The sequence below is a fragment of the Taurulus bubalis genome (assembly GCF_910589615.1).
Source record: "Taurulus bubalis genome assembly, chromosome: 4".
Lineage (NCBI taxonomy): Eukaryota > Metazoa > Chordata > Actinopteri > Perciformes > Cottidae > Taurulus > Taurulus bubalis.
In genome coordinates this window covers 20,447,804-20,473,609 of record NC_136592.1, presented here as the reverse complement: position 1 = coordinate 20,473,609, position 25,806 = coordinate 20,447,804, and the positions used below count along the sequence as shown (strand labels likewise).

The 25,806-nt window shown below is 40.6% G+C and overlaps 1 protein-coding gene across 2 annotated transcripts in view; it reads right to left on the bottom strand.

Annotated features, from left to right (window-relative positions):
- Positions 1-1,763: 1,763 nt before the first annotated feature.
- LOC306735847 (FERM domain-containing protein 5-like) overlaps positions 1,764-25,806 on the bottom strand; it is a gene marked incomplete at both ends in the record, with an annotated part of 65,572 nt that continues 41,529 nt past the window's right edge. The window contains 13 exons of one of the 2 annotated variants that reach the window (XM_079217407.1): positions 1,764-2,350; positions 5,034-5,140; positions 5,257-5,325; positions 5,495-5,569; positions 5,665-5,756; positions 6,155-6,218; positions 7,635-7,723; positions 7,982-8,069; positions 12,222-12,345; positions 12,743-12,840; positions 15,431-15,509; positions 15,654-15,696; positions 16,722-16,826. In XM_079217407.1, coding sequence (XP_079073533.1) covers positions 1,764-2,350; positions 5,034-5,140; positions 5,257-5,325; positions 5,495-5,569; positions 5,665-5,756; positions 6,155-6,218; positions 7,635-7,723; positions 7,982-8,069; positions 12,222-12,345; positions 12,743-12,840; positions 15,431-15,509; positions 15,654-15,696; positions 16,722-16,826 — 1,620 coding nt within the window. The remainder of the gene's footprint in view (positions 2,351-5,033; positions 5,141-5,256; positions 5,326-5,494; positions 5,570-5,664; positions 5,757-6,154; positions 6,219-7,634; positions 7,724-7,981; positions 8,070-12,221; positions 12,346-12,742; positions 12,841-15,430; positions 15,510-15,653; positions 15,697-16,721; positions 16,827-25,806) is intronic. The other variant, XM_079217408.1, reaches the window with a different exon arrangement.

Below are 25,806 nucleotides of genomic sequence, written 5' to 3'. Positions count from 1 at the left end.
CTTGTAGGCTTGCTGAGAGGACCAATATTTAACTGCATGGTTTTCCATTATGCTGTTGATTGCTCTGAGCTGTAAAGACGCACTGCAGGCTAAACTGTGAAATAACATATCATAATAAGGCTAGAGAAGGAGAGCAGACTATCAGAGTTTCCATCTGTTGATGCAAACTGACAAACATCAGACAACAGAGGTTTCTTTGGTAATTGTGATGATGAAGGTTGCTGTGGGACGTAAACGTGACGTATGTCTGGCTTTCTTGGAAGCAGGTCTGAAAACTACACATCCACTGTAAAAAAGTATGCTTCAAGTCCATTAAAAGGAAACCACTGTGGAAATCTCCATGTGTAAATGAGACATCAGTTTGTACAAACAATGGAAACATGATTTAAATGTATCCAGACTTTACAGATGAATGCATAAATTTGAACACAACAGGGCTAAACAAAGTTCTACGACCTTCACTCAACATGACCTCAAATCAAGCTCTCTTATTCGTATAATGTAAGGAAAATATATCACTACTTTTTGCACTTTACAAAAGGTCAAACAAGGTCAAATTTCCCTTAATGGACAGGATCTAGTTTTTTATATTAACAGTATTGCACATCAAGATAAACTCCTTCTACAGAGTGTGGGAGTCAAAGAACTAACCAAACACTTCACTATCACTACAGCTCTAGCTCACATAGTCCCATCACCGTTACAACTACTGTCAAAGAAACTACGGCAAAGTGACTCCTTACACATTGAAGTTGATTGTAGCTATAATAATTATTTGGCTGCTATTTTATAAAACCAGTAAACCTACTACCTCCTTACTGCTATGTCATTGGACAATAAAACCTTATGGCTGGACAAAAATGGTAACGAGAGCACTCTAAATGGATGTCTGACCACTATCTAAGTCACACTTATTACAAAAATGATAATTCAAGCCATCTAACAGGCAGCACCAACATGAGTCCTGGGTCAAATAGCTACTGGAAGTAATTCTTAGCATTCGTTTAAATTAAATCTACCAGATGTTGAGTTGTATACCACATTATACCATAAACAACCATAAAGCAACATTAATTGTTCTACTCTTTCCCGTCACGTGCAACATGGCAAATCCATTTATGGCTTGAATAAAAATAATTATAATATTTGCAAGTATTATTTGACTCAGGACCAATCTACAGTCAGTAAATGCTGCTTGGTTTTCCATTTCACACATTCTCTAACCCCCAGACGCGAATACAACTCAAAGCAGCAGTTTTCAATCTCATAGCATTGACCATAATAACATTCATCATTCATCATGAATGTTGTTGTTGGTTTTGAAATATGAAAATTAGATGAGCCTCCCATCTTCTGTCAGTACTTAACTCAAACTCTCAGGTTACACAACACACACACCACAACACACCAGGTCATTCTGTCTGACAATAATATTGCAACATATAAATTAATACAAAAATAAAGGCAACTATTAACCGATTGACTTGCTCGTACCTTTTCAGTGTTTAAATCAAACTCTGTTACTGTGGCTTTGTGTAAAAATAAAATACCTTGAAATGACCTGAATTTCCAAAGTAAAATGTGATTTCCTTTCCTCGCAGTGATGGTCAAACTTAATAAACAAGGCAGGCAACCGTCTGTACTTTGGGACAGGAACCTCTTCCTGGGAGAAGCTGAGTTGATATCAGGAAAAGAGATGCCATCCTTTTCTCTCTTCCCATCGTCTGTTGTATGTGTCGCATCTCCTGTGTTGTGTCTCTGCCTTACTTACTGATGAGGAAACCTCCCATCCATCGTAACTTACAGGCGAACCAGCGCCGCAGAGGGCAGAAGTATTCAAAGTGGAACTGCTGGAATTCCGGTGTCTTGCGGATGTCTCTCAGGAAGGCAATGTCCAGGTCTGACTCGGTCAGCATGATGAGGAGCAGCAGCAGGGCGAACAACAGTCCGATGGTCACCAAGAACAGACGCAACACGCTCAGGATGAATTTGTTCAGCTCCTCTACGTCGCTCGGTGGTGATGACCTGCTCCTGACCATACGCAGCGCTCTCCTGCCGGAAGAAAACTCTGCCGCGTGGCCCTCCTTCGATGTGCCGGCCTCTGACTGTTGCTCATCGACGCTGCAGGGAGCACCGTTGAGGTGACGCGCCAAGGGCAAGTCCATCCCGTGTTCGGCCACGGGTGTGGGCAGCATGCTGTCTGAAGGGCTGTAGGCCTCGTCAGAGATAACTGCTGAGGTGCTGGCCTCGCTGCCGTCCACCAAATGGCCCCGAGAAGACATGAAGCAATCGCCATGGGAGACGGAGCGTACGGGCGTGGAGTGAGCGCTGTCTCGAAGGGACTCCAGACCTGGAAACACAGCACAGAGGAAGGCAGTTCATAAGGGAGACGTGTTTAAGAACTGGGAGAGGTATTGTTGACGTGTTCACATGTAAAGAAAGATTCTGACATGACTTTCTTTTACCTCCAACCTTATAAGAATCATGAGAAATGTAGCAAGTCATTGATGCAAACGTGTGCCTATAAAGAACCTGTACTTGTTTTTTAGGCAATTAAAAGAGGAGGGTTAATTCTGTTCAGTTTGAGTTTAATGCGTCCTCAAGTCACTTTGACCTTTAACCTGGCTTACTGGGAGTATTCAAGAGCACGCTGTTGAACACTGGCAACAGGTGGTCAGATTGTCATGACATATGCACAAGAGACTGATCCCATCCTCCTGTCATTTAATCTATTTCTAAATAAAAAAATGGCAACTTTAACCTTACAGTAAACATGACTCAATGGAGCAACTGTTACTCAGTTCTCCCCCGATCCTCATGTTCTCTGGAAGCTAGAAAACGTCATAATATCAACTTTTCAACTTTGACATCCATCGCATTGGATTCAACAAATTAGATAATTACATAAGTTGATGTGATATTCATTTGGGTTTTGTAATCAAAGAAACATACAGCATCACCCGGAAATATCTGTCTCATTGATCAGACACTCTTCAAGAGAAAGTTGTCCAATTTGAATCCACAATAATAACCACAAAAAGGCAGCACTCCATAATCCTGCATGAAAAAAACCAGCCCCGGGTTTTACCTGTACAGTTGGCTGGTGGGTAGCGGCCGTGGAGTTGTGGAGGGACAGCTAGTCTGCAAGGGGTCCTGGTGGAGCTCTGTCCCGAACCAGGACCAGAGCCTGAGCTGGAAGAACCCCCAGGGAGTGCGGGAAAGAGCGGTAGGATCCCCAGAGCCTTGCCCAAGAGCCTGGGTCCCAGAGACAGCACGCGCACATTCACATCTCGATAGCAATGATTAACCATGCGCAATTGAACATTCACCTTGGTCTGGATCCGGATCAGACACTTCACCATGGTTCAAGGAGAACAACAAGCACCTGTCTAACCCTAACTGTGTTCCGACACACGTTTGCTGCGCTCCTTCTTTTTCTTTATCTCTGTCTGTACTTGAAACTGCTGCTCCTCTCTCGTATCTTCCTGCTGTCCGTCTCAGTCTCTGACTGCGCCTGGCCAGCTAAGCAGCCCTCCCTCCTCCACAGAGCGCTCCCACGTACTGGCAGGCAGGCTGACAGCGGTGGAAAAATAGAAAGACGGACGGAGAGTGAAAGACAAGGCCCAGGAATGTGGCTCACTTGTGCCACAGTTTACCTCGTCCATTCCTGCGGTGGCACACATGGCGTGGCCCCTGAGAGCAGCAGCTATTTTCAGGCTGAGATATTATTACCAGTGGAAATGTCAGCGCAGACAGAGCACCAGGACAAAACACAGGGGGTTTGTTTCAGTGTTGCAACATTGGGTTGCAATGTCAGAGCCTTCTCTCGATGTCAATGACAAGAGGGTGGCTAGTTTTACAAAAGGCCGTCTTTGTTGAAAACACTATGCGATAGGTTTATTTATTTTTAGCGAGGCTTGTCAACGGAGAGCAAATTTACTCACAATGACAGCATTTCCAAAAGGTTAATAGCCTGTTGGAGAAAAGACGGGTCAGTAAGTGCCCTTTATAAAGTGACTTTCTTGTGTCAAAATACTGCTACAAGCCATTAGATCCAGGAGAGAGAGAGAGAGAGAGAGAGAGAGAGAGAGAGAGCGAAAGAGAGAGAGAGAGAGCATGTGTGTGTCAGTAAGAGCACACCGAGAGAGAAAGGGCGAGATGTCACACTAAGTGAAGAGAATGACTGACACTCACGAGAGGGATTGTTCACATGAAAAGGCCACATTCTCCAAACAGGATATATGTGTATTCAGATTGTGTGAAGGCCTTAAAAAGGACCGCAGATGAACTGATGAATGGGCGTGTAATTCATAACGGATCAAGTCAGATGAACTAAGAAAGTTATTCCCAACCGAATTGTACACAAGGGGGATGCAGTTGCCAGAGGGTTGTGGAGTAGCTAAAGTAATATAAAATTTAAAAAAGCCACATGTTGAGTCAAGCTGTGCCACCCAAACACGAGGTATAGCAAGTGAGAGAGCATTATCTAGAAGTAATGAATACACAATTATAGTTGAATAAAAGTAATTGATTGACACAGCTAAAGCAATTGATATGGTGAAAAGGTTTAACATAAGAAATGGTTAAAATAGTTGGGTAAAAGTAATAGTTGAATGATGAAACAGTGAATTGTAATGGATAAATAGCTACAAATCTAAATGTTTCCACTAGTGCAACACTTTGATTGTATAAATATCATTGTACAATATTTGCTTTAATGTAATAGTATTTAACAATACCTTTTAAATAAATGAAAATGACAGGATTTGTAATATATAAAGTAGGGTACTCAGTTCATGTGACAGGACTATGAGGGAGCCTCTGGATAAAAGGTTGGGAGCCACTGGACTAAGACTTGTGCAACATCTGCTTCACACTGATGGAGATGGTCTCTTTCTCATTCTCTCAGCTCAGAGAGTTTGAGGACCCCCAACTGTGACCTCTTGTCAGCCACATTTTTTTGTTTTGTTTTTGTTTTGACTGTACAGTATTTCTCTTTTTTGTGTGTGTGTGTGTGTGTGTGTGTGTTTTACCCTCCATGATGGAGATGTGCACAGCTCTACGTCGGGTCCTTGGCACACTGGTCAAACGAGGGCCATGGGTGATGGATGGACAACTCCTACTGGGCACCATGCCATGCCTGGACAAAAACATACAGCCATCGGCACACATTGCATATACATCTAATTATAAATCACATTTAGGGCTGCAGGCTATATCTTCTTCTTTATATCTTATATGTTTAAGGATTCTGACCTGTGTATCTCAGGTGGGTCTCTCTTAATTTTGGCACTTTGTTCCATCACCTCTTTTGCAACCTTTCCACTGAGAAAACATTTAAAAAAGGTATGTGATTTAAAAACTTGAGGACTAATTAAAGGACTATTACACCGAAGGGCACATGTATTATGTATAACTAACTTCATGTTTTTAATATGTAAATGTATACTTACTTATACTTTTGTGTACTTAATATTCTTACTTAATAAGTTACCTGTATCTAAAGCGACTACCCTTGAAGAAGAGATTACTGCTGGACACAGTGCGGACTTGACTCGACTTCTCCAACCTGTGAGAAAAATGGAAAGAGAAAACATGATTTACATACAAATGATACACATTACGTCCTTTCTGCAGTATTGTGTTGCAGGTCTTGTGACTCACTTAAAGAAGGACTGATTCTCGATTCCACACTTCCACAGATGCTTACAGGCATCAGGTGTAGGTGCAAAGTATGTCAATATGATCTTCTTATCCTGTAACATGTCCAGCACAGTGGCTCATTCATACATTATACTGTTTATATAACTCATACTTCAACGAATCTCCATGTTGTGATTGTCAGTACATTTTCATCATGTGAAGAGAAAATGCATCATGGTCTCTGTTTGTTTCACTGAGGTCTGATCAGACAATGCACACATTATATTCACCAACACTCAGCCAGTGGCTTTACTTGGTCTTTTGTCTGCTAAAACCCATGGCGAACACACATTTTTGTCCAATCATTTCCCATTTACATCACTATTAAGGACAGACTACATGGGCTACCCAGTGGCAGTGCCACATGCATAAAACAAAGCCACACTCATTTAACTTCCTGAGCTCCACAGGCTAAAAAAAGGGAATGTTTTAATAATGCATACGCTCATACCTCTGTCTGATTTGCATATATATGGAATGTCTTTGCTTCAAACTTGAGTTTGGTCACCTCCTCCCTGTGTTTCAGATACACAGACAGACAGAAGAAAGGACAGAAAGATAGATGGATTAATCAGTGGCATTGGACACACCTGGGCCCGGCGTGCCATTGCATAAAAGCTGGAGCAGCAGCATGATCTCCTCCCTGAACACACCTTTGTTCTGACATTTGGGTTTGGGTCAGTGCAACACCCATGCAGCATGTTTTCATGCATCCACTCCCTACTACTGACTTTACAGATTCCGCCTATCAATTTATTTCCCTTTCATTGTCCTACTTCTTAGTTTATAAATCACTTGATTTGTGTGTCTCCTGTTTTTGACACAGTTTCTGAGCCAGGCTGTGACGTAATTCATAAAAAAGACAAAATGTAGCATGCCGTAAAAAGGTATTCAAATTGTGTTTTTATGTATAAAAAAAGTGTCCGTATGCCTTCTGACTTTTTGTGGGGACTGGATTGAGTTTTGAAATGTTTTGGTATGATCTTTTAGATTGTCTGTATTTCTTAGTATGTCCTTGTTTATCTCTGATATTCTTGTGGATTTTTTTTTCTTCTCTTTCTTGTGTCATTCATTCAGTCATACATGTTTAGTGTTGTTTTACCTTCTGCCTTTGTGGATTTTCCCACCTGTGTGATTGCCTGCCCATCCTGATTAGTTTCACCTGTCCCTCCTTTGTGTGTTTAGTCTGTGTGTTTCTCCTGTTTCAAGAGAGGTTCAGCTTTCTACCTTGTGCTTTTACTTCCAGCCTGTCGTTCCTTGTGATTTTGTTTTTCTCATTTTAGTTTAGTACTCCCTGTGTTTTTGATTTACCTGCTATCTGCCAACTGCTTCCTGCTACCTGTCTGTCCTTGCCTGTCTTCCTGTGGAATCTCAGGTTGTAAACCATTCTCCACAATAAACCTAGTTTAGCATGTGATAAACAAGTGAGGAGTAAAAGAGTAAAACAAAAGAAGAATGTAATAAAAAGTCATATTATAGTATATCATTAAAAAAAGTCACAGTCATAGTATAGTCTGTCAATAAAAAGTCACAGTATAGTATGTAATGAAAACATTTAATATAAAAGAAATATATCAGAACAACGTTTTTAAACCATATAATCTGAAGCGCTTTTGATTTTTGGAATAAAAGTGAAGCAAATTTGTTTGAGATCACTCGCAGTGTGACTTGAACGTGAAGTGGTTTTCTTGAAGCTTTTGTATTAAGCTGTTAATTAAGGAAGGATGTATGTTAATATAAATTGTTTTTAAATGTTTTTATTTATGTCTGCTTAGCATCTTGTGCTGGTCTATATGGAGCTTTTGGAGTGTTTTCTTGACACAAACTGCTACAAAGTCTTGCTTTAAAATGTGAGCATGCACATGGCCTTTGATTTACATATGGTTATTATCTTGCATCATCCAGAGTTTTAACTGTTCATCGTAACTCACCATTTGAGGAAATGGACCCTCCTGTTTCCTTGCAGCACAGTGAATCCAAAAGGAGTAAAAGCCAGAAAAGCTGGTTTGCCAGACACATCCTGACAGGCACATAAACCCATGTTTTTGTTATTTTAGAATCATAATTTTAAATCACAGTTAGATTATATTTGTAAATATCCTACATTGTTAAATGACACTTCAAGACAGTAGTATAATAATTCCTTTTTATGATTGACTTTTTAGTTCATCTCACATTTAGTCAAAAAAGATGAACACATTACCCTTTGCATCCAATTGCACATTAAGCTAAGACAAAAGCTCATAATTACAGAATACATTTGTTTTGTAAAAAACACCTTGCATGGATGAGGGTCTACTCCATATGTCTCCAGACTCTGAGCCTTCTGGAGGAAGTTGAGCTCTGACGTTTCAGGACTCTGACCTCTGAAAGAAAAGAACAAAAAGTCAGTTAATTGGCTTCTGTCTAAAACATTAGTCAACTGTGTGTAACCTTTATTCTATTTCATCATCATTTGATTCAAGGTTTGTGCAATTTCTTTGATAAATGAGCTGAAGCCAAAGTGTTTACTCTCAAACAAAGGTACACTATTTCCCCATCACCCTCTCTAGTTTTGAAGTCAACCAGTACTGTGGTAATTTTTCCCTAAAATGGTTTCAGATACACACTTTTCCTGTGAAGACGCTAAAGTATGGGGAGATGCATCTTGGTTGTTAAAAAGTCTGTCAAACAAGATAGAAGAAATGAGCAATAGAGGGCAGTGTAGGCTCAAACCAGTGCATGTGTCCACCTGACTTGTAAATACTGTGGTATGTGTGCAAACCTGTGTTTGTGTGTGTGTGTGTGTGTGTGTGTGTGTGTGTGTGTGTGTGTGTGTGTGTGTGTGTGTGTGTGTGTGTGTGTGTGTGTGTGTAAAAGACTGCGATTAAAAAAAGAACAGCGAAAATGCAAATGTATTATTAACAAATAGGTTTTATTCAAGTGCATTATCAGCTAATAAATCAAACAAAGTTTGCACAGTACATCTTATTACTATTTCATATGAGCACAGGTTAAGCTAATTTGCATTGCATGTAGTAGTTCAGACAAATAAAACAGTCCTGCCAACCTCTTGTCGTGGGCTACACTGGCGATCATACCCTTCGACCATGAAGTCATCATCTGAAAGAGTAGCAGGATGCCAAGTTTCTGTGTCTGCTCCCGGTGCTAGGGTTACCGTGTGTGTACCTGCTGTGATGCGGGGCTGTGACCTTGGCACGCACTGTCTGGCACCCTTCCACTTGAAGGCCGAGCAAAGCGACGTTAACTGAACTTGACTGACCACTGCGAACCTGTCCCTGGGAATAGTACAAACACTGTTCCCAGACTCTTTGAACTATCTGCACCACCAAGGGCAACAAATCAAAATTCACCACACCATTAATGGTTGCTTGAGCACTGGCTTCTGGCCACTGTTTGCCTGAGGCAGGGGCTCTCAAAACTGGGAAATTGTAGGGAGTACTCTGCTGGACGTTGCAGACCGTTAAGTAGCAGTCAGTACACTCTGAACTGAATCTGGACATGCAAATGTCAGTGCCTTGTTTTGCAGAGCTGGGTTTGCAAGTCTATAGAGCCTGTATTAAGGAAAAGCTTGAAATGAGACATCACTTTCCGGTTACATACTGTTACCCGGATGATGCCAAAACATGTTATGTACAATCCTGGGTTTTTATATCACTTGTTTTACTGGCTGATTTGTAGATCTACCTGGCTCTTGCCTTCCGAGGCGAGGCGTGATTTTCAAATAATCTATTTACTTGTTTTTGTCAAAACAAGCTTCAATAAGCAAAATTAAAAGAAATGGTTAATGAATAAACCAGTTTTCGGGATCTGGCAGGACCGTGTTTAGTTATTATCAAGTATGACATTTAAATAATAATATAATTATTAATATCAATAGGATTAATAACATATTAACAATAACAGGGCACCACCCTGGGATCAGGGACCAATAACCAAACTGTGGAATAAGTCTCAAAAGTGGTTTTCACTCATAATGTCAATAATCAAAGTACTATTCCACATTCGGAGTGAAGGGTTGAATCTGAACACTGACTATACCAACCAGCTATCATCATAACACATATGCACAAAATAATCACAGAAAACTGTTCTTTAAAACTATAACAGAGTTTATTTATCTTCAACAGTACTGATCAAAAATCAATAATAAAAGTTAACATGTTTGTTAACTTTTTTTTGTATACAATTACAAGCGTGTGTGTAGGTGGGGGTGGAGAGAGAAAAAGAGAGAGCAAGATGGTGGACATGTAAGTGATTACGCCACGTGATATTTAACAATAGCGGAGAAGAGGAAAGAGAGAGGAGGAGCAGGATGGTGGAAGTAGTTGCGTAGTGGTTTCGTCATGCAATACGTAACGTTTTTTTAACCGGACAATAAGACACACAATGAAGGACGTGCGTATATTTCACGTGTGTGTGAAATAAGTGTAGATGTGTGTGTGAGTGTCTTTACATGTGTGTGGTTGAGTTGGAAAAGAAGAAGAAAAAGAAAAGGAAAGCACTCAATACTCCAGCAAGGCCGAGCTCAAGGAGTTGCTCAAAGGATGTATACAGAGAACGGGGGCTTAGTTGACTATAAAATCATAAATATGATTTACGGCAGCTGACCTGTCTTAACAACAATGGGTGTTCCAAGGAAATGTGGCTCCACCCACTCAGCTTGGTGGCTTCTTTTTTTTCTTCTTTTTCTTTATTCAACAATTCCACATGTACAATTTAATAAAGTGTCAATAAGAGACGGCAAAATACATTTAAACTAACAAACCAAGGGTGCTGAACGAGTGACATTCGCTTGACGCTGTCCTGGCACCTGACTGACGCCTGCCACAGACTTGCCACAAGTCTTGCCACAGACTTGCCACACTGTCATGGTCATATTCGCTGTCTCTCCAAAAGATGCTCACCACAGCAGTACAGTAACTGTAACTTTATCACATAGAAGCCCGACTGATAAACTAAATAACTAATAAAGTACAGTTTACCGACTTCAGTCGCAGTGGCTGATCTAAACACAACACTATTACAGCATCATGGAACAACACTATTACCGCAGCAGCAAGCACAACAGTTATAGTACACAGCACTGAATGGGACTCAGCTGTCCATAAACTACAAAATAACATGTTAACAGTGCATTTCAACTTAAAACAAAACAAACAAGGTTACAAACTCACTATGACCGATCTCTGCCCAGACAAAAGCCTCTTACTTGAGATTGCTTCAGAATCAGAATCAGAATCAGAATCAGAAACCGTTTATTGCCAGGAATGTTTGCACAGAAGAGGAATTTAGTTGGGCGGAAGGTGCATACATTAGAAATAAGACATTAGACGAGACAAACAACAATCAACGACAGCAACAGTGCAAAAAGTCTAAATAAGATAAGGATAAAGTGCTCAGACAACAGATAACATTAATGTAAGTGTATGTTAAAGTGACGTGTGTATTTAAGTTAAAGTTAAAGTTAAGTGTTTGTATTAAGTGTATTAAAGTTAAGTGTATGTGGCATGTTAAAGTGACGTGTGCATTTAAGTTAAAGTTAAAGTTAAGTGTTTGTATTAAGTGTATTAAAGTTAAGTGTATGTGGCATGTTAAAGTGACGTGTGCGTTTAAGTTATGGGTTTGTGTGTTTCTTCAGAGTTGTTTGGCAGAATTTCTCCTGCTGGACCGGGGACTGACCCGCAATGTGTTGGCGGGTTAAACGACATGCAAATGTTGACTTGAAGAATCCAGGAATTCCGTGATCTTCCTTCTGTAGGTTAAAGTGGCGGAGCACGGGGAAGTTATCCGTTTCTCCTTCAGGATCCTAGTGTGTTCTTGAACACAAAACAGTCTGTTGTTCGGCCAGCGAAGTTAGGACTATTACTCTGGGTTTTTTCTTTAAATGCACCAACGTTGTTTCACCCCCTCGTAGCAACATGAGTCGCACGGACAGTGCAGGGTAAAGGTATCCGCTGGTCTATATAGCCTGTGACATCATGGCTGTGTCACAAGGACTCCCTGGGGTTCCCTTGGCTCTCGTCCAATGAGGCACCAGTGTTGTGGTCTGCACTAAATCTCACACTTAGGTGAGATCTTGACGCCTGTTGGCGCAATTTCACAATCTACCCTTTCCAAATGACACGCAGGCCTCTCTCTTTGTTTCAACCACATGGTGAAGTCACATCACAGATGTGTATTATAGCGTATGCTTGTATTCCTCTGATTTCACGCGCTTTTATGAACCATTTTAAATCCTGAATGTTAATGTTTCTGTGTAAAGCTGAACACCCACGTGTTCACTCTTTGTTTTGTTTTTTTACGCCTCCAGGTTTCCCCTGGTGACCCTGTATTTAATGTCATAACGGTATGAATTGGGTGGGTAATTCCTCCAGACAAAGTCTGTAGAAATGCAGAAATACGGAAAGTGTGCATAAAAAACTAAAAATGTCCGGAAGAGTGCCAACAAGCACTCAAAGTCTGTGAGTCAGTGAGTGTGAACATTGGGATCGGGCCATGGACAAGTGTCACCTTACATCAGCTCAGCCTTGTGGATGTCAGCAATCCGCCGCTCCAACTTCTCCGAGTGCTTGGGGAAAAACTGGAACTTGGAGCTGTAGCCCTCTGAGTGTTTCCCGGGGTCGTGGTCACCAATTTCAGCTGTAAAATGAGAAAAAAAGAAAGGTTTACCTCCATGTTTGATGATGATTTTTTAATCCACTTATTTAAATTGCAATTAAATTGCCTTACCAAATTGTTTGTGTGACAAGCCAGGGTCATGTGTGAATCCTAAAGCCTACAGTAGGTCACACACATTATGAATAATATATGTAATATGTGCCATAGGGTCATTTATTTAGAGTTGTAGTTTGGGGTGTGATTCAGACATGATGACCATCAAAACAATGTTTGAGATATAACATTTAACTGTCTCAAATGCACCAGTCAGAAGACACCATTGGCTCTCTGGTCAAATTGCAAAGACTGCCTTGTGTGAGGAAATGTGCGATGTTAGGGAGTTTGGCTCTTCAATGACTTCTTTTTTTTTAGCGTATACCTTGTAATATGTGGGCAGCCAACAGAGCAGCGTCGGATGTCTTGCACAGGAGGCGACCATGGTAGAGATCCCTCTTAACCTGCAGGAAGACAAGATATCTGTGGAGTGGAACACAAAGAAACTGATCTGGGTCATTATTTAGATAAGCCCGATATCGACATTCCTCTTCCAAGGTGGATGTATACAATTTAAAAGTCCTTTGAAGCAAAATGGGTGTCAAAGAGATTGTTAGAAAAAGAAATCTTGAGAATTCTAAGTTAATTTAAACCTGAGGTTGATATTGTGAAATGTATGTTGTGTTAATGTGTGCTTTTATGTGTTTGTGTACCTGATGCTGAACCTGCAGTATATGTCTCAAAGTTTAACAGCATTAACTGAGACACATCCTATGCCTTCTTCTTTATATCATCATCGTGTACGTCGTGTACGTCGTGCTTATCTATGTGTGAATAATACCACTGGCATCAGTGTGTGTGTGACTGTGTGTGTTTGGGGGTGGGATCAACCACAGCCTCAGTGTTTTTGTGTCATACTCATAACATAATATAATGACAATTGAATCTTGTGATTATGACCGTGTCGTATATGCAATAATTCAAAGTGCTGTTCTTAGAAACAAAGAGACTTATATAATGACAGTTTATGAGGCCGATGCCCTGTGTTTTCTAGTCTCCTTTAGATGCGACAATAAAACGCACGTTTTATAAAAGTTATTTTAGATAAGCTGCAGTACCTGTCAGGTCTACACAATGAAATGTAAAATAAATGTAGCTAGCAACAACTCCATTACTCTGGGGCCCTTTCATAACCCATTTATAATTAAACTATAACCTAGAAGAAGAAAAAAGTATGAATCTAAGATTGGCAATCTAGTATGGATCATTAGACACGGGACATGAAGCCAACCTGCAGGCAGAACTGGAGTTAGGCACATCATTTGGAGAATTGACAATTATCTAAAACATGATTGCTCTTTTGCACTGAAGTCAACTGGGAGAAACAACATTTTCTGATCTTTTCCACAACATCCAGAGGTTCATTTTCCCGCTCAGCATTCTTTTTTAAACGCCTGTGATTCAGCTTCTCTCCAACCGACAAAGCAATGAATAGTATACCGATACTAAGCATTGCAGTGAACATTTGTATCACACATTTGGGGTATGTTATTGAGCCTTTTTTACATCCTGCCACCACCTTGTAAATTGTATACACTATAAAGACAGTTAAAAGTGTGCCTATGCGGATGCACCATGTATTTGTGTGTCTGTGAGAGCTTCCAGTCAGAGCAGAGGAGGATGGAGGAGCTGTCCCTTGCCGGCACTCCAGCTCAATCAAGAAGAGCTCGGTTGCAAATAAGAGATTTCACTGCTTGACAACCAGGCGAGGGATGTGATTTACAGGGATCTGTGCGCTCCGTAGCTTTCTGGCTCACTCCTCACAGCAGTTTGTTCAGCTGTCAAGAATGCCACACATAGTACAGTAGTGGTGAGGAGCTTCATGCCACTGCAGCTTACTGTATAAAAAAAGAAAAAACTAAAATCCCCCTGCACACAGACTCACTGTTGAGCTCTGGATATTGTGCTTTTACTGTTGTACCTTATTGCATTTACATTACATTGAAACTTAATAAAATAAAACATATTGTAGTTCACCAATTATGAAGAAGGCAAACTGAAAAGATATTTTCCATGAAAATCTATCATAAAATGATTTAATTTTTTAATCAATAATAAGAATGTATGATCCAATTCTCAGTTAAGACAAAGGCAAACATTATTCTTGTAAACCTCTATTAAGCTGCAGTTCTCTTATCCATATTTCAATTATCTAAAAGCTGGCTGCACAGGCATTATAACAGTGAGATATCAGAATACTTTTAATCGGATTTTATGAAATAAATTAATAGACAGACAGACGATAAAAACACTCGCTTTGGTTCAATAAAACCATTCAAAATTGTGTAATGTTACTGTATGAAGGTTTGCTCTTTGTCAGCATTTTACACCCTGGTTAATACTCCCAACAAAAAAGTTGTATGGTGTGATTGTCCCTCGTTGAATATAATAAGCCACCTGTGTTGTATTTCGGTTTTATAGGCATCACTTTTTTCTACATTATTGTTGATACCACCAGTGAGGTCAAACAGACCCAACAGGTAATTGTTATGAAAAAACAGATCTGTGATACCAAAGAAAAAACTATTTGAGAAGGGTTTCCAAGGATGTTCTGATTTTCTGTGGAAAGGTTTGTCAAAATATGTGTTTTCCCTTTCTGATTCGGAAAACTGTGCATACTAAACCCCTTAAAATACAGTTTCACCAAAGTGGCATCGTGCACTTTGTAGCATGAGATAATCTTGTCCTCTGTTATTTTGAGACAATTCACTAATTAAATAAGATGCCATACTGGAGATGCATGCATAAGTGCACAGAAGCCCTTTGGGACTTGCAAATTTAGTTGCGAGTCCAACGCTAAATCGGCGGAGTACGCTTTTAAGACGTCGCTCAATCCTACTGCCATTTGCTTTTATAATACATGATTAGTAGACATGTCGCAACTCTCACTTTTAAAATTCCATCAGTGGAAGACAAAAGGAGACATGAGAGGCAAATATTTAAATGTGTTTTCCATCCATCCCTCAACCCAACAACACCCTCTGCGGCCCATCAAGCAACCATGAAATCTTACCTGGTGATTTCCTCTTTTAGGGCAGCGGGATCAGGCGGGTAAAACTTGACACGCAAACACATGGTGAATGGAGGCTGGGCTGGGGAGAAAGACCAATATGTAAAATCTATTGGCATGTTTCTCATGTGTTTGGCATGTTTGGTGTGTTCTTCTTTTTCTTTTATAATTCACACATGTGAGGGTTTATTATTTAACCAACTAATTATGATCATTAAATACTTACATTTAATTTGTTTGGCAATTGACTTTGTAAACTCCAACCAATGCTGAAAGGGAGAGAAAGAGAAATAAACACTTGCACTTTGGACACTGAACATTTGGTGGCTAAAGTGTCTGATTGCTTAGCAGCGTGATGATGGAAGGCACAGTAGAATCACTCTCATCTTCTTGCCTTCATTTTATTTAGACCTCTTTAACACAGTCAGTGAGATGATGACACGCTGACAATAATGGCGCACTGCATTCACAATAGAGTAACTGTAAAACACATTGATGAATGTGAATGAACACATGCATTCACATTTTCTTCAAATGTCTCTCAGCTAAAATGCAGAGAGAAGGTACAGAGTGGATACCGTATTCCAGCCCTGAAAGCATGTGTACTCCCATCCACAGTTCAAAAGTAAGACGATTAACAAATATAATCAGTCCATCACTGCAAATTCAAGGACTATGTTAACGTCTGTGATTGATATTCATCTCAATTAAAGGTGGTTGGCCTTCTGTCAGTTTGCGTTATTTGACCAGCAGGTCTACCTAACTGTCCTGACTATTTATATAGGAGGAGAAAAAAAGACTCATTAGACCAGTAAGGGTTGGCACTCTTACCTAACAATAGTTACTAAAGCATCTGTCTCTCCATGTGAGACTTAATTGATCTACAGACTCTAAAAAACAGAGTAGAGATGGTCAAGACTGACTGGGAAGATGTGAGCACAGATTGTTACTTATCCTTGCACCAGCTTCACAGGCTTTCTTTGAACCTTTTAGGATTTACAATTGAAGTGTTATCAGCCTCAAATTCGAGTCTTGCCCGCTAAATACATTGCTGTATTACCTTTGACAACATAAAAGGTTGTTCTACGAGATAAGGGATTTGCTCTGCAATTTAAGGGGGGAAATTACTCAAAATCATTCCAGATATTTCAGATGAAAAGCCACGAAATGCCACGAATGAGAAGAGAGGAAGATAGAACAAAGGAACAAAGATGTGCAGACGAGAGAGAGAAGGAGATGAGACAGTGTCACACTTTTAACTGAATTTAATCCAACCGAAATGTAGTGTACTTACCCTCTGCTTGTCTGGGTCAACATATCTAATGCCAAAGTAGTCTTTCTCCAGCAGGTTGAGATGGTGACAGACGAGGTCGAACAGGTACTGTCCCTTGGCATCCCGCTGAAGAGAAATAAGATGGGATAAGTCATGTAATGAAGCCCCCTCAATGGCGCATAATGTTACTGTACGTTAACACTGCCCAGATGGAGCTGCAAATTACATCACACATTTAAAAACATATCAATAGTGTCACATATTTGGAGCCCCTGAGAAGTCAAAACAGCCACCAGAAAGTGTTTTAATATTTAACTACCCTCAGGAGACATATATGAGCGCTATCAAATATTCATATTGAGGCAGCAGCCACCTGTGAAAGCTTTGAGAGATTTCTGCTGCAGAAAAAGACCTGGAGAGAAACAGTGAGACAATGTGTGGGCAAAGGACAGGCTGAAAAGGAGAGGAAGCCCCTGTCCTGCAATGCAGTGTGGTAACCTGACCCTTCCAGAATATGTGTTGTATCTTTTGTCCTATTCAAGAACCTGGAAATGCAATGTTTATTTGAGAAAAACTAAAACAAATAGGCTGTTCAGCTCCCCAAGTTCAGAAGAACAGAATAGTCTTCATCAGTGCGTAGGAAAAGAAACAGAGACCTGCTATCCTGGCAGTGTGAGCAGCGCCATTGCATAAAGCTGCATCTGCCCCAAAAGCATTAAACACATATTTGAATCAAGTGTTTTATTAAGATTTAACTGCAACAATAAGGAGCAGGCAAAGAAGGCTGCCACTGAATGCATAACAAAACATAAGCCATTGGATCATTACAAATAAATTCAACTCTGCAGCCAAAACTGTGTCAAACAGATGAATGAGGGGATGAGGATGCTACATATTAAAGAAATAGATCGCATGATAATGGCATTACAGCAAATATCATCAACGGCATCTTATTGGAAGCAAAGGTTAAGATGCGATGGTATCTAGTTTATCTTGTCAGCCTTCTCCAAAACTATTGAAATGGTTTAAAGGAATAGTTCAAGGAATAATTTTGGGATAAATACTTATTAGCTTATGTGCCGAGAGTATACATAAGAGGAATGATACCGCACTCATTTGAGAAACTACTCTCAGACACTCTAATATGCACTGGGTAGTCCACCACAAGGTCACAGTAAACACAGTTCTAACAAAAACACGTTAGGTTGAGGAAAAACATCACGGTTGGGCCTAAAATATGTAACGTAACTTAGGTTTTGGCAACAAAACTAATGAAACAACCTACCATAAGTGAGAAAAACCTGTGACGAACATCACTAACGTAACTTTGGGATACGAACACCGGTCTAGAACGCCAGTGTCTTGGTTGAAAGTCCTGTATCCCTCTTTACCTCCTCACCTTCCTTCCCTCCCGGCGTGTGTGCCTTTTTTAGTCTTTATACCACGCCATCATACTCCCAGAGCACTTTCTCTGGGTGTCTAATAATGACTTGTGTGGGAATGAACACAGGCTGTGTTATCCTGCACAAGGGGCTCAGAGTAAATTTATGGTCAAGCTCAACCCCTTTTGAAGCTTTAAAGAGCCTGTTCAAACCAGAGTTATATTGACATGCAACATCCCCAACCATTTTATACACAATACAATCTTCTCTCTTTCACAATCTCAACATACATGTGTAGAAGCTAAAGACACGTATAACGACACAGACACAGATTTCTCCAACTGTGCTATGTCCACTTTAAATGTACGCTCTAGCTGTCCTTCCTTCAGTGGCAGAGGACGCTATACAATATCCTAGTGCCCTTCAAAGGAGACATTGCATTCACATAAGTGTCAGGAAGTCAACGGCAGATATGTGAGAACGGAAGAGGAAATGAGAAGAGAAAGACAAAACCAAATGAAGAGAGGGAGAAAACAGAGGAGGGAGAGAGCGAGAATAAGCCAGGCCGGTTGACAGTGATTAATCTGTCTCAATGCAGCATGCCACAGCACAGCAATCAAAAAGAGAGGACAGGAGAACATTGAAGGAGTCATGTATGAACCATTTACAATCCCTGATGAGACATATAATTTAGGACAATGTGAGAATCTCTCTGCTGAAGCCTGTTCACACTTCTGTTTGACTCAATATCAGATCAAATGGCAGAACAAACACCCTTCAGGTTGCATTTGGTTTAACCCTAGAACACTAACGTTACAAATAGTCACACCATCACTAACGACGGGTATATTTCACCCGATATAATGCACCTGACAAAAAATACTTCTCATTAAAATATATTAAAATACAACAATACAAGGCAAATTGTACTCTTCTTTTATTTTACCCTATAGAACTTCTCATAAAACGAAAAACAGGTATCACGGGGGCACCATACAAAAAGGCTCAAAATCGGGTGAAAAAAATTGGGAATTATCAATAAAACATGATTAAAAAGATATAATGGAGCTATGAACTTGTTGTTTGGTCAGGTCGTTCCTGGGACATGTGAGCTTTGTCCTGTGAAGGAAAAGTCTCCCTTCATTAGTAAAACCCATCCGAAATGTTTTTACCCTCTATCACTAACGTCGAGTGAAAATCACCCGAACACGTGCCTATTGAAAAAAATAGGGATTGGAGCAGAGAGACACGCCTACCTTCAATAACATCTGTGAGCAGCATGAGGAAAGCATTGATTGAAGCATTACATTGTGCTTATTATATTGACAGAGAAAGCTGAGTTCTCTTGCTCATGGAGCAATGCCATGCAGTACCTACATGTACAAGGTCTGCAATCATGTTATGCCATTTTCGCTGCTGGAAACATAGCTTGTTTGCAATATCAGAGAAATAGGAAGTTGTTTGTGAGAGGCACCTAGAAAACACTCCCTGGCTACCCAAAAGTGGAGACTAGGAATTCAAGCTGAAATAGCAGACAGATAGTTCTTCCTTGCCTCCAAATATGTCACTGTCACGTGAATTGACAGCGCTGGATTCAAGAAAAATAACAGATTTTGCAGCTGCAAAATTGCTTTTATTGACATTGCCATTTATTTGTGTTCAACTCAGCCACTGACTGAAGACTAAAGTTTATTAGGGAGATTCATAACATTCAAACATTTTTGTTCAGAGTGGTGAAACATTTTCCACAAGCACAAGCAAATGTGATTTACGTCTTTCCATTGCTGCCTCTAAAAGTTAGTTTTGTGTTCTGTCTGAACAAAGTCTTGTTGGCAACATCACATATATCACACTGTATCTGCTTGTGTCAGCACTTCATTGAACGCTACAGTACATCACCCATATTGAATAAAATTTTGAAGTCCAAGATGTGATTAAAATTACACAAACATATTTGTAGAAAATGTCATGTATAAATGATTTGATGATCCTGGAAGATCTGAACAAGGATTGAATAGATGTATATTACATTGCAGCATAAAGGAGGTATATGCATGACTTAAGTCAACCAACAACAAAGCACAACCCAATATGCAGGTCTACTTGTTTCAAGCTTAGCATTTGCCAGACCTTTCCCAGGATTCACCAGGCTGAGCCTCCATCTCCTCTGTCAGTGTGTCTGGATGTCACTGTCAACACTTACATCCTGACTCTCCCAGACAGGCCTGCTGACTTGCCCAGCAGCAAAAATAGAAACACACACTTAAATGTGCAGTCGCGCACAAGGAGTCTGCGTCTTTCTTGCTCTATAATAAATGTCTTTGGCACACCTGTGAAACCTCTAGCTCCACAACATTTTCAGAGCATGTACCTCCCACACCCTCCATCTGCTGTGCACCGTAGTGAAAACAACAGCAATGGCAAAAAAACGTCAAAATTAATCATGTTGTTACTGCCGGTTTCCTGTGCACCAGTGTGTTTGAAAACGCCATGCCTAAGTATGTGTGTATGTGCGTGTGTGTGTGTGCGTGTGTGTGTGTGTGTGTGTGTGTGTGTGCGTGTGTGCGTGTGCGTGCGTGTGAGGTTCCCGATGATCCACATCCAAGTTCGTAGTTATGAAACAACAACAGAGAAGCCGTGCGATTCATCTCAGTCCAACACTTCATCAGCAAATAGATGAAAAAATAATGAAGAATTCTCAACTCCTTGGCAAAAATGTCCTCACTCACAAAAACAGTGTAAGCACACACACCCTATACAATGGATGTATCAGCTGTTACTACTGATTTTAAATGGTCCGACTTAATAAAGAGCTTCTGATCTGGGGGGTATTCTTCGTACCTGGCTAAACAAAGTCAAGCAAATGTCCTAATCTCCATCTTAACTTAGCGAGATGATTGACATCAGGCTATCTGGGTTTCTTCACGGCTGATCCGCGCTGAAACGGTCTCGTTAATTCTAGCCAGACGTCAGTCATCTGGATAAATGCGCGCGCCCGCTCCTCTTCAGAAGGGATAATAATGGAGCACTGACACCACGATGTTCTAACAGTACAATGGCAAATAAACTCAGAGGAACCTCTTTTTATTTCTCTAATGAGAAGCAGGAGATGATCATCAAGACATATGAGGAAGTCAATACCGTAGTCATTCACAGCAAACGCGTTGCGAATATTCCAACTATTTTGCAACATTGTTGCCGTGAACGCAACTTTAACATCGCCCCCGCTGAGAGACATAAGCGTCACAAATATATCAGACAAGTTAAATGCGTCAGTGTTGAGAAAATGTATCGGCTAATTTGAAGTGATTCATCACCCAAATCAATCAGATTATATTTACGAATAAATATATACTTATGAGGATATATGTACTGTATGCACGTATGAATCATGTACTATATATGTGTATATGAGTTTGAATATGTGTATGGGCGTATCAGTATGTATGCATTATTCATAATCAGAAATTCAATCAATTGAAGCAGTGAAAATAAATTATGTGTGATTCTCTGTATTCTCATCACGATCACCTTAATCATGTTCTACAATAATGATATGTATGGTGTACTAATAACACTGTCATGTAATTATGAGTGCTTTCAACACATCCATAAGTTTCTTAAGAGCTAAATAAACTTAAGAACAGCGGCATGCAGCGGCTGATAGTCTGTGTCTGAGACGGGCGATCAGCTGCGCCTGTGGTGATCAATGTCCGCGGCTCGAGAAGCTCTCGTAAATAAATTATTTCTTGCCGGCAAAATCTATATCGCCGCGTACAGGAAGTCATGATGATGTAAAGGATGGATCCTGGCGATCTGAAAGAACTCTCTCCCTATAAAACTAATATAACTAATATCGCTCCTTCATCAATGAGGAAGGGACCTGCCTTTTTTGTCCGGTGGGAGTGTCCATCTTATCCAGTGACGTTCAGTAAGTCTGCCCGGGAGCAGGTTTAAATTTTTGGATGTGTTGCTATGGTGATTAATCTAAGCTTGCTTCGAGAAACCGAGAACGCCTGACCTACGTCATCTTATCCTGACAATTAGCCCGCTAACTCAGTAAGCCAGGTACGAGAAATAGGGCCCAGGAGTCTTCTTTTGCGCATTACAATGAGTGCAGGTAATCCTATTGTCGCTTGTAATTTACCTGACTCTGCACTCTGATGCAGTTTGTTACGATGAGATCGAAGCGCACTCTAACTTTGCGCCGTGCTCATTGTCTGGCTCGACTGAGCAGCGTTAGAATAAAGCAGCAGTCTCTCTTCTTGCCTATAGGCAGCTGACCAAACACTTCTAATGTACATGTGGTGTTGTGTTGCATACTGATGAGACACACTGAACTTCAGTGAGCTGACCGGAGCTCCACTGGGACACAAAGGCAGGCTCTGAGGCAGAAACATTATTGATCTGAAGTTAGGTGTTCTTCAACATCCTTATGAGATTTAAAGCCAGAGCCAAGCTACAATACACTGGTGGCTGCAGAGAGGAAATACAATATGATGCTAGTTAAAGTATTTTAGTAGTTGTATTGTTTTAGAGTAGATAAACTGCAGATCTTTTATGTGGCTTGTGGTCATGTGATTTCAGTGTGGGAATTGGTTTCCTCACAGTTTTGTCTCCCTTAGGTTGTTATTGCTGTGGTGGAAATAATGAGATCCACGCTATCCGAGGATTAAAACCCTTTTATTGCCAAAACATCAGGGAATAAAATATCCTGCTATTGAGGTAAATGACTATTCAGTGACAACTTATACAACAGACTATGCAGTGGGAGGGATGTTTGTTTCATACTCAACACATGGACTTTACACTATAGAATGCATAGTGAGAACATTATTTATGATGCACCCCATTGTGCAAATCTGTAAACTTTTGTCAATACACATTACATTACATGGCATTTAGCTGACAATATGAAAATAAAATAGGTGATGTGTAAGTGATGTTATCAGTGTATGCGGGACCGAGCTGGGGTCATGATTGTCCTGTCAACTTTCATCTAGTTCACGGGGAAGTCATTAAAGTCTGGTATTTGATTTCACTGGTCAAGACAAATTACTTTTTTCTAAGTTTTATGAATGTGTGCTTGGCCAGTTGTGTATGAAATTTGGCAGGCTTGGACATGTTTACATACTTACAGCAGACGACAGGCCATGGTCCAAATAAAGATCTGCAATACTTGGCACAAATACTTTAAAAGGGCCTGAGGCGAAGGGTAGTGGACGGCATCTACATTCCAGCCAGAGGGCTTCACCCACTCCTCATCAGGAGAGCATTGAGATCAGGTGTGGGAAGAGACACACCTGATCCTGATCTCCTCGTCAGTGAGGTGAACAAAAGCCGAGGGGGGAAACAGAACATAGAGACATGCGAGAGAAGAGAGGTGTTGCTGCTTCATGAAGGAGAGAAAGCAGGTAAATTGACTAGTGACCCAGCTGATACACTTTAGTTGGTGTAGTGAATTGATAGAGCTCTGGACTGAGCTACGTTTTCAGTTATTTTGTATTTGTTTAATTAAAAATAGTGATGGTGAGATGAAGCCTCATGAGGCATCGAACCACTTCAGCCAATTGGTTCGAGAACGGGTTTATTTCTTGAAGCTTCATGTGCACACGAAACCACCTACTGGCCAAGTGTATAATCACAGGCAGCTGTATCTGAACCACATAATGTGATGCATTGCATTTTTGTGTCTGTTATGGCTGTTGGGAATGACTATGAATTACAAAAATGTATGACCAAATAATTTATGTACATAAATTATCACATGTGTATAATCAAATATGTTTTGAATATATTCTGTGTGTAAGTTTTCCCAAAATGCTAGTATCATGATATGGCAGGTTGTGCAATGTTATTATGTCACTTTAGGAAAATGGCATGGGCATCCTCCTCTCTCTCTCTCTCTCTCTCCAAACTACATAAACGCTATCCAAACTCTCAACCAACAATCCACATTTTGAATGGAGCCTGAGGGGTTTATATTGCTGTCAAACCTCTCGGCAAAATCTGAACCACTTCCCGAAGCAGTCACGAGGTACAGCGAGGCTTCGGACGTCATCATTTTTGGCTCCTCCCCTAAATGAAGCAAGCCTCCATACGTGCTTCGAGGAAACGCCCCCTCCATTACTCGACACACGCTTCGGAGAGTCGGCACATCTCGTAACAACACTAATTAAAAACCTTTCAAACCTGCAGAACTGAGTCTGCCTGTTATTGCGGAGCTGCCCTAACGTATGTGTCCTCCGTACTGTCCTGTTACACCATCTTAAACTTCTGGATACAACTGAAGTTAAGGAAAATAAAATCATCTAAACACCTAATGGATATTGTTTTTTTTATTTGACAACAATCAAACATTGGGTCAAGTTAGGCGTATCAGCTTGCCAGAGGCGTTGAAGCTTTTGAGACTTGGCGTGGGAGAGGTTTGAGATCACAAAGCCAAACTTTCCGTTGGCCTCGAAGACACTCCAATGCCTCAAGAGGCAGGGCAGACCAGACCAGAGGTCTTAGAAGAAAGGACACTGGAAGGGTCAAACGAATTTGCTCATACAGGCTACACATGTGTTGTGGACTTAGTAAAGGTCACAAAGCAGGTATTATCCATTGTAGAGCCGTTATGGAAATATAAGGTGACTTGCACTACTATGAGCCATCGAGGTCTTGTAATTGGTTTGGAATCAGATTATCGTCAAATGCGTTCTTAGTGGCTGTTGCACCCCAAAATTGTTTGATTTTGAGGGACAGAATGTCAAGGTTCAGCCGAGTGGAAAGCAAACAAAATGAAAATGGGCACTTCAGAGTCAAGAGGCCATGATAGTCCTCCAGATAGCGATGAAATGTGTCTCATGGTCTTGTTCATGAGTGAGAATACAATGAAGTTTAAGACAAATGAAGAGAAATAGACATTCCAACTCCCACATACTCTCATTGGCTTTAGGTGGTGACTGAAATAATATGTGGATACAAGCAGCAAAAATGACTTTCCTTTGTAGGTTTCTTGAGCTCATCTTTAAAGTCCCAGTAAAACAGAAGTTGGAGCATCTTAAGCTTCTGTACTGTGATGTATTCCCCAGTGAAACATATTTGAGCCGTGTACAGGAAAGACAGGGATTTAATGCCTTTGTATTTGTTTGAACTGCTGAAAAGTGTGCGGGGTTAGAATACAGCGCTACAGAGGACTGTGTACACACGCACACCTGCATGGTTGCTAAAAGTTGCAGATTGATTACAAGAAGAAAAGATTGGTTGATTTTTGAAATGTAATATGAAGAAATGCATTTTTTTTTTTTAATATATTTTATTAAATAAGTGCACAATATGACCGGGATGTGATCTAAAAGGGTCAAAGAGGCAATTTGTACTTAATCTGGACTTTAACCAAAGGGGGAAGTTCAACAAGAAAAAGACCCAGATCGAGCACAGGAGACGCTGGAGAGATTATACACCCCATTTGGTTCAGGAGTGTCTCGGAATCCTACAGGAGAATTGAAGTATGTGGCTGTGGAGATGGACATCTGCCACTGCAACTCAGACTCTATAATACTAGTCCTGGCAAAATGAAGAAAAGTATAGACCCTGAAATAGTTGCTGTGGCAGTAGCAAAAATACTTGCTCGTTGTAACAACAGTTGTTCGGCATGTGCAGGTAGTAATAGTTATACCGGAGTCAGTATGAATGTGTGTGCATCTCCACATCAGCCACTGGACTAGAAATAACCAAGC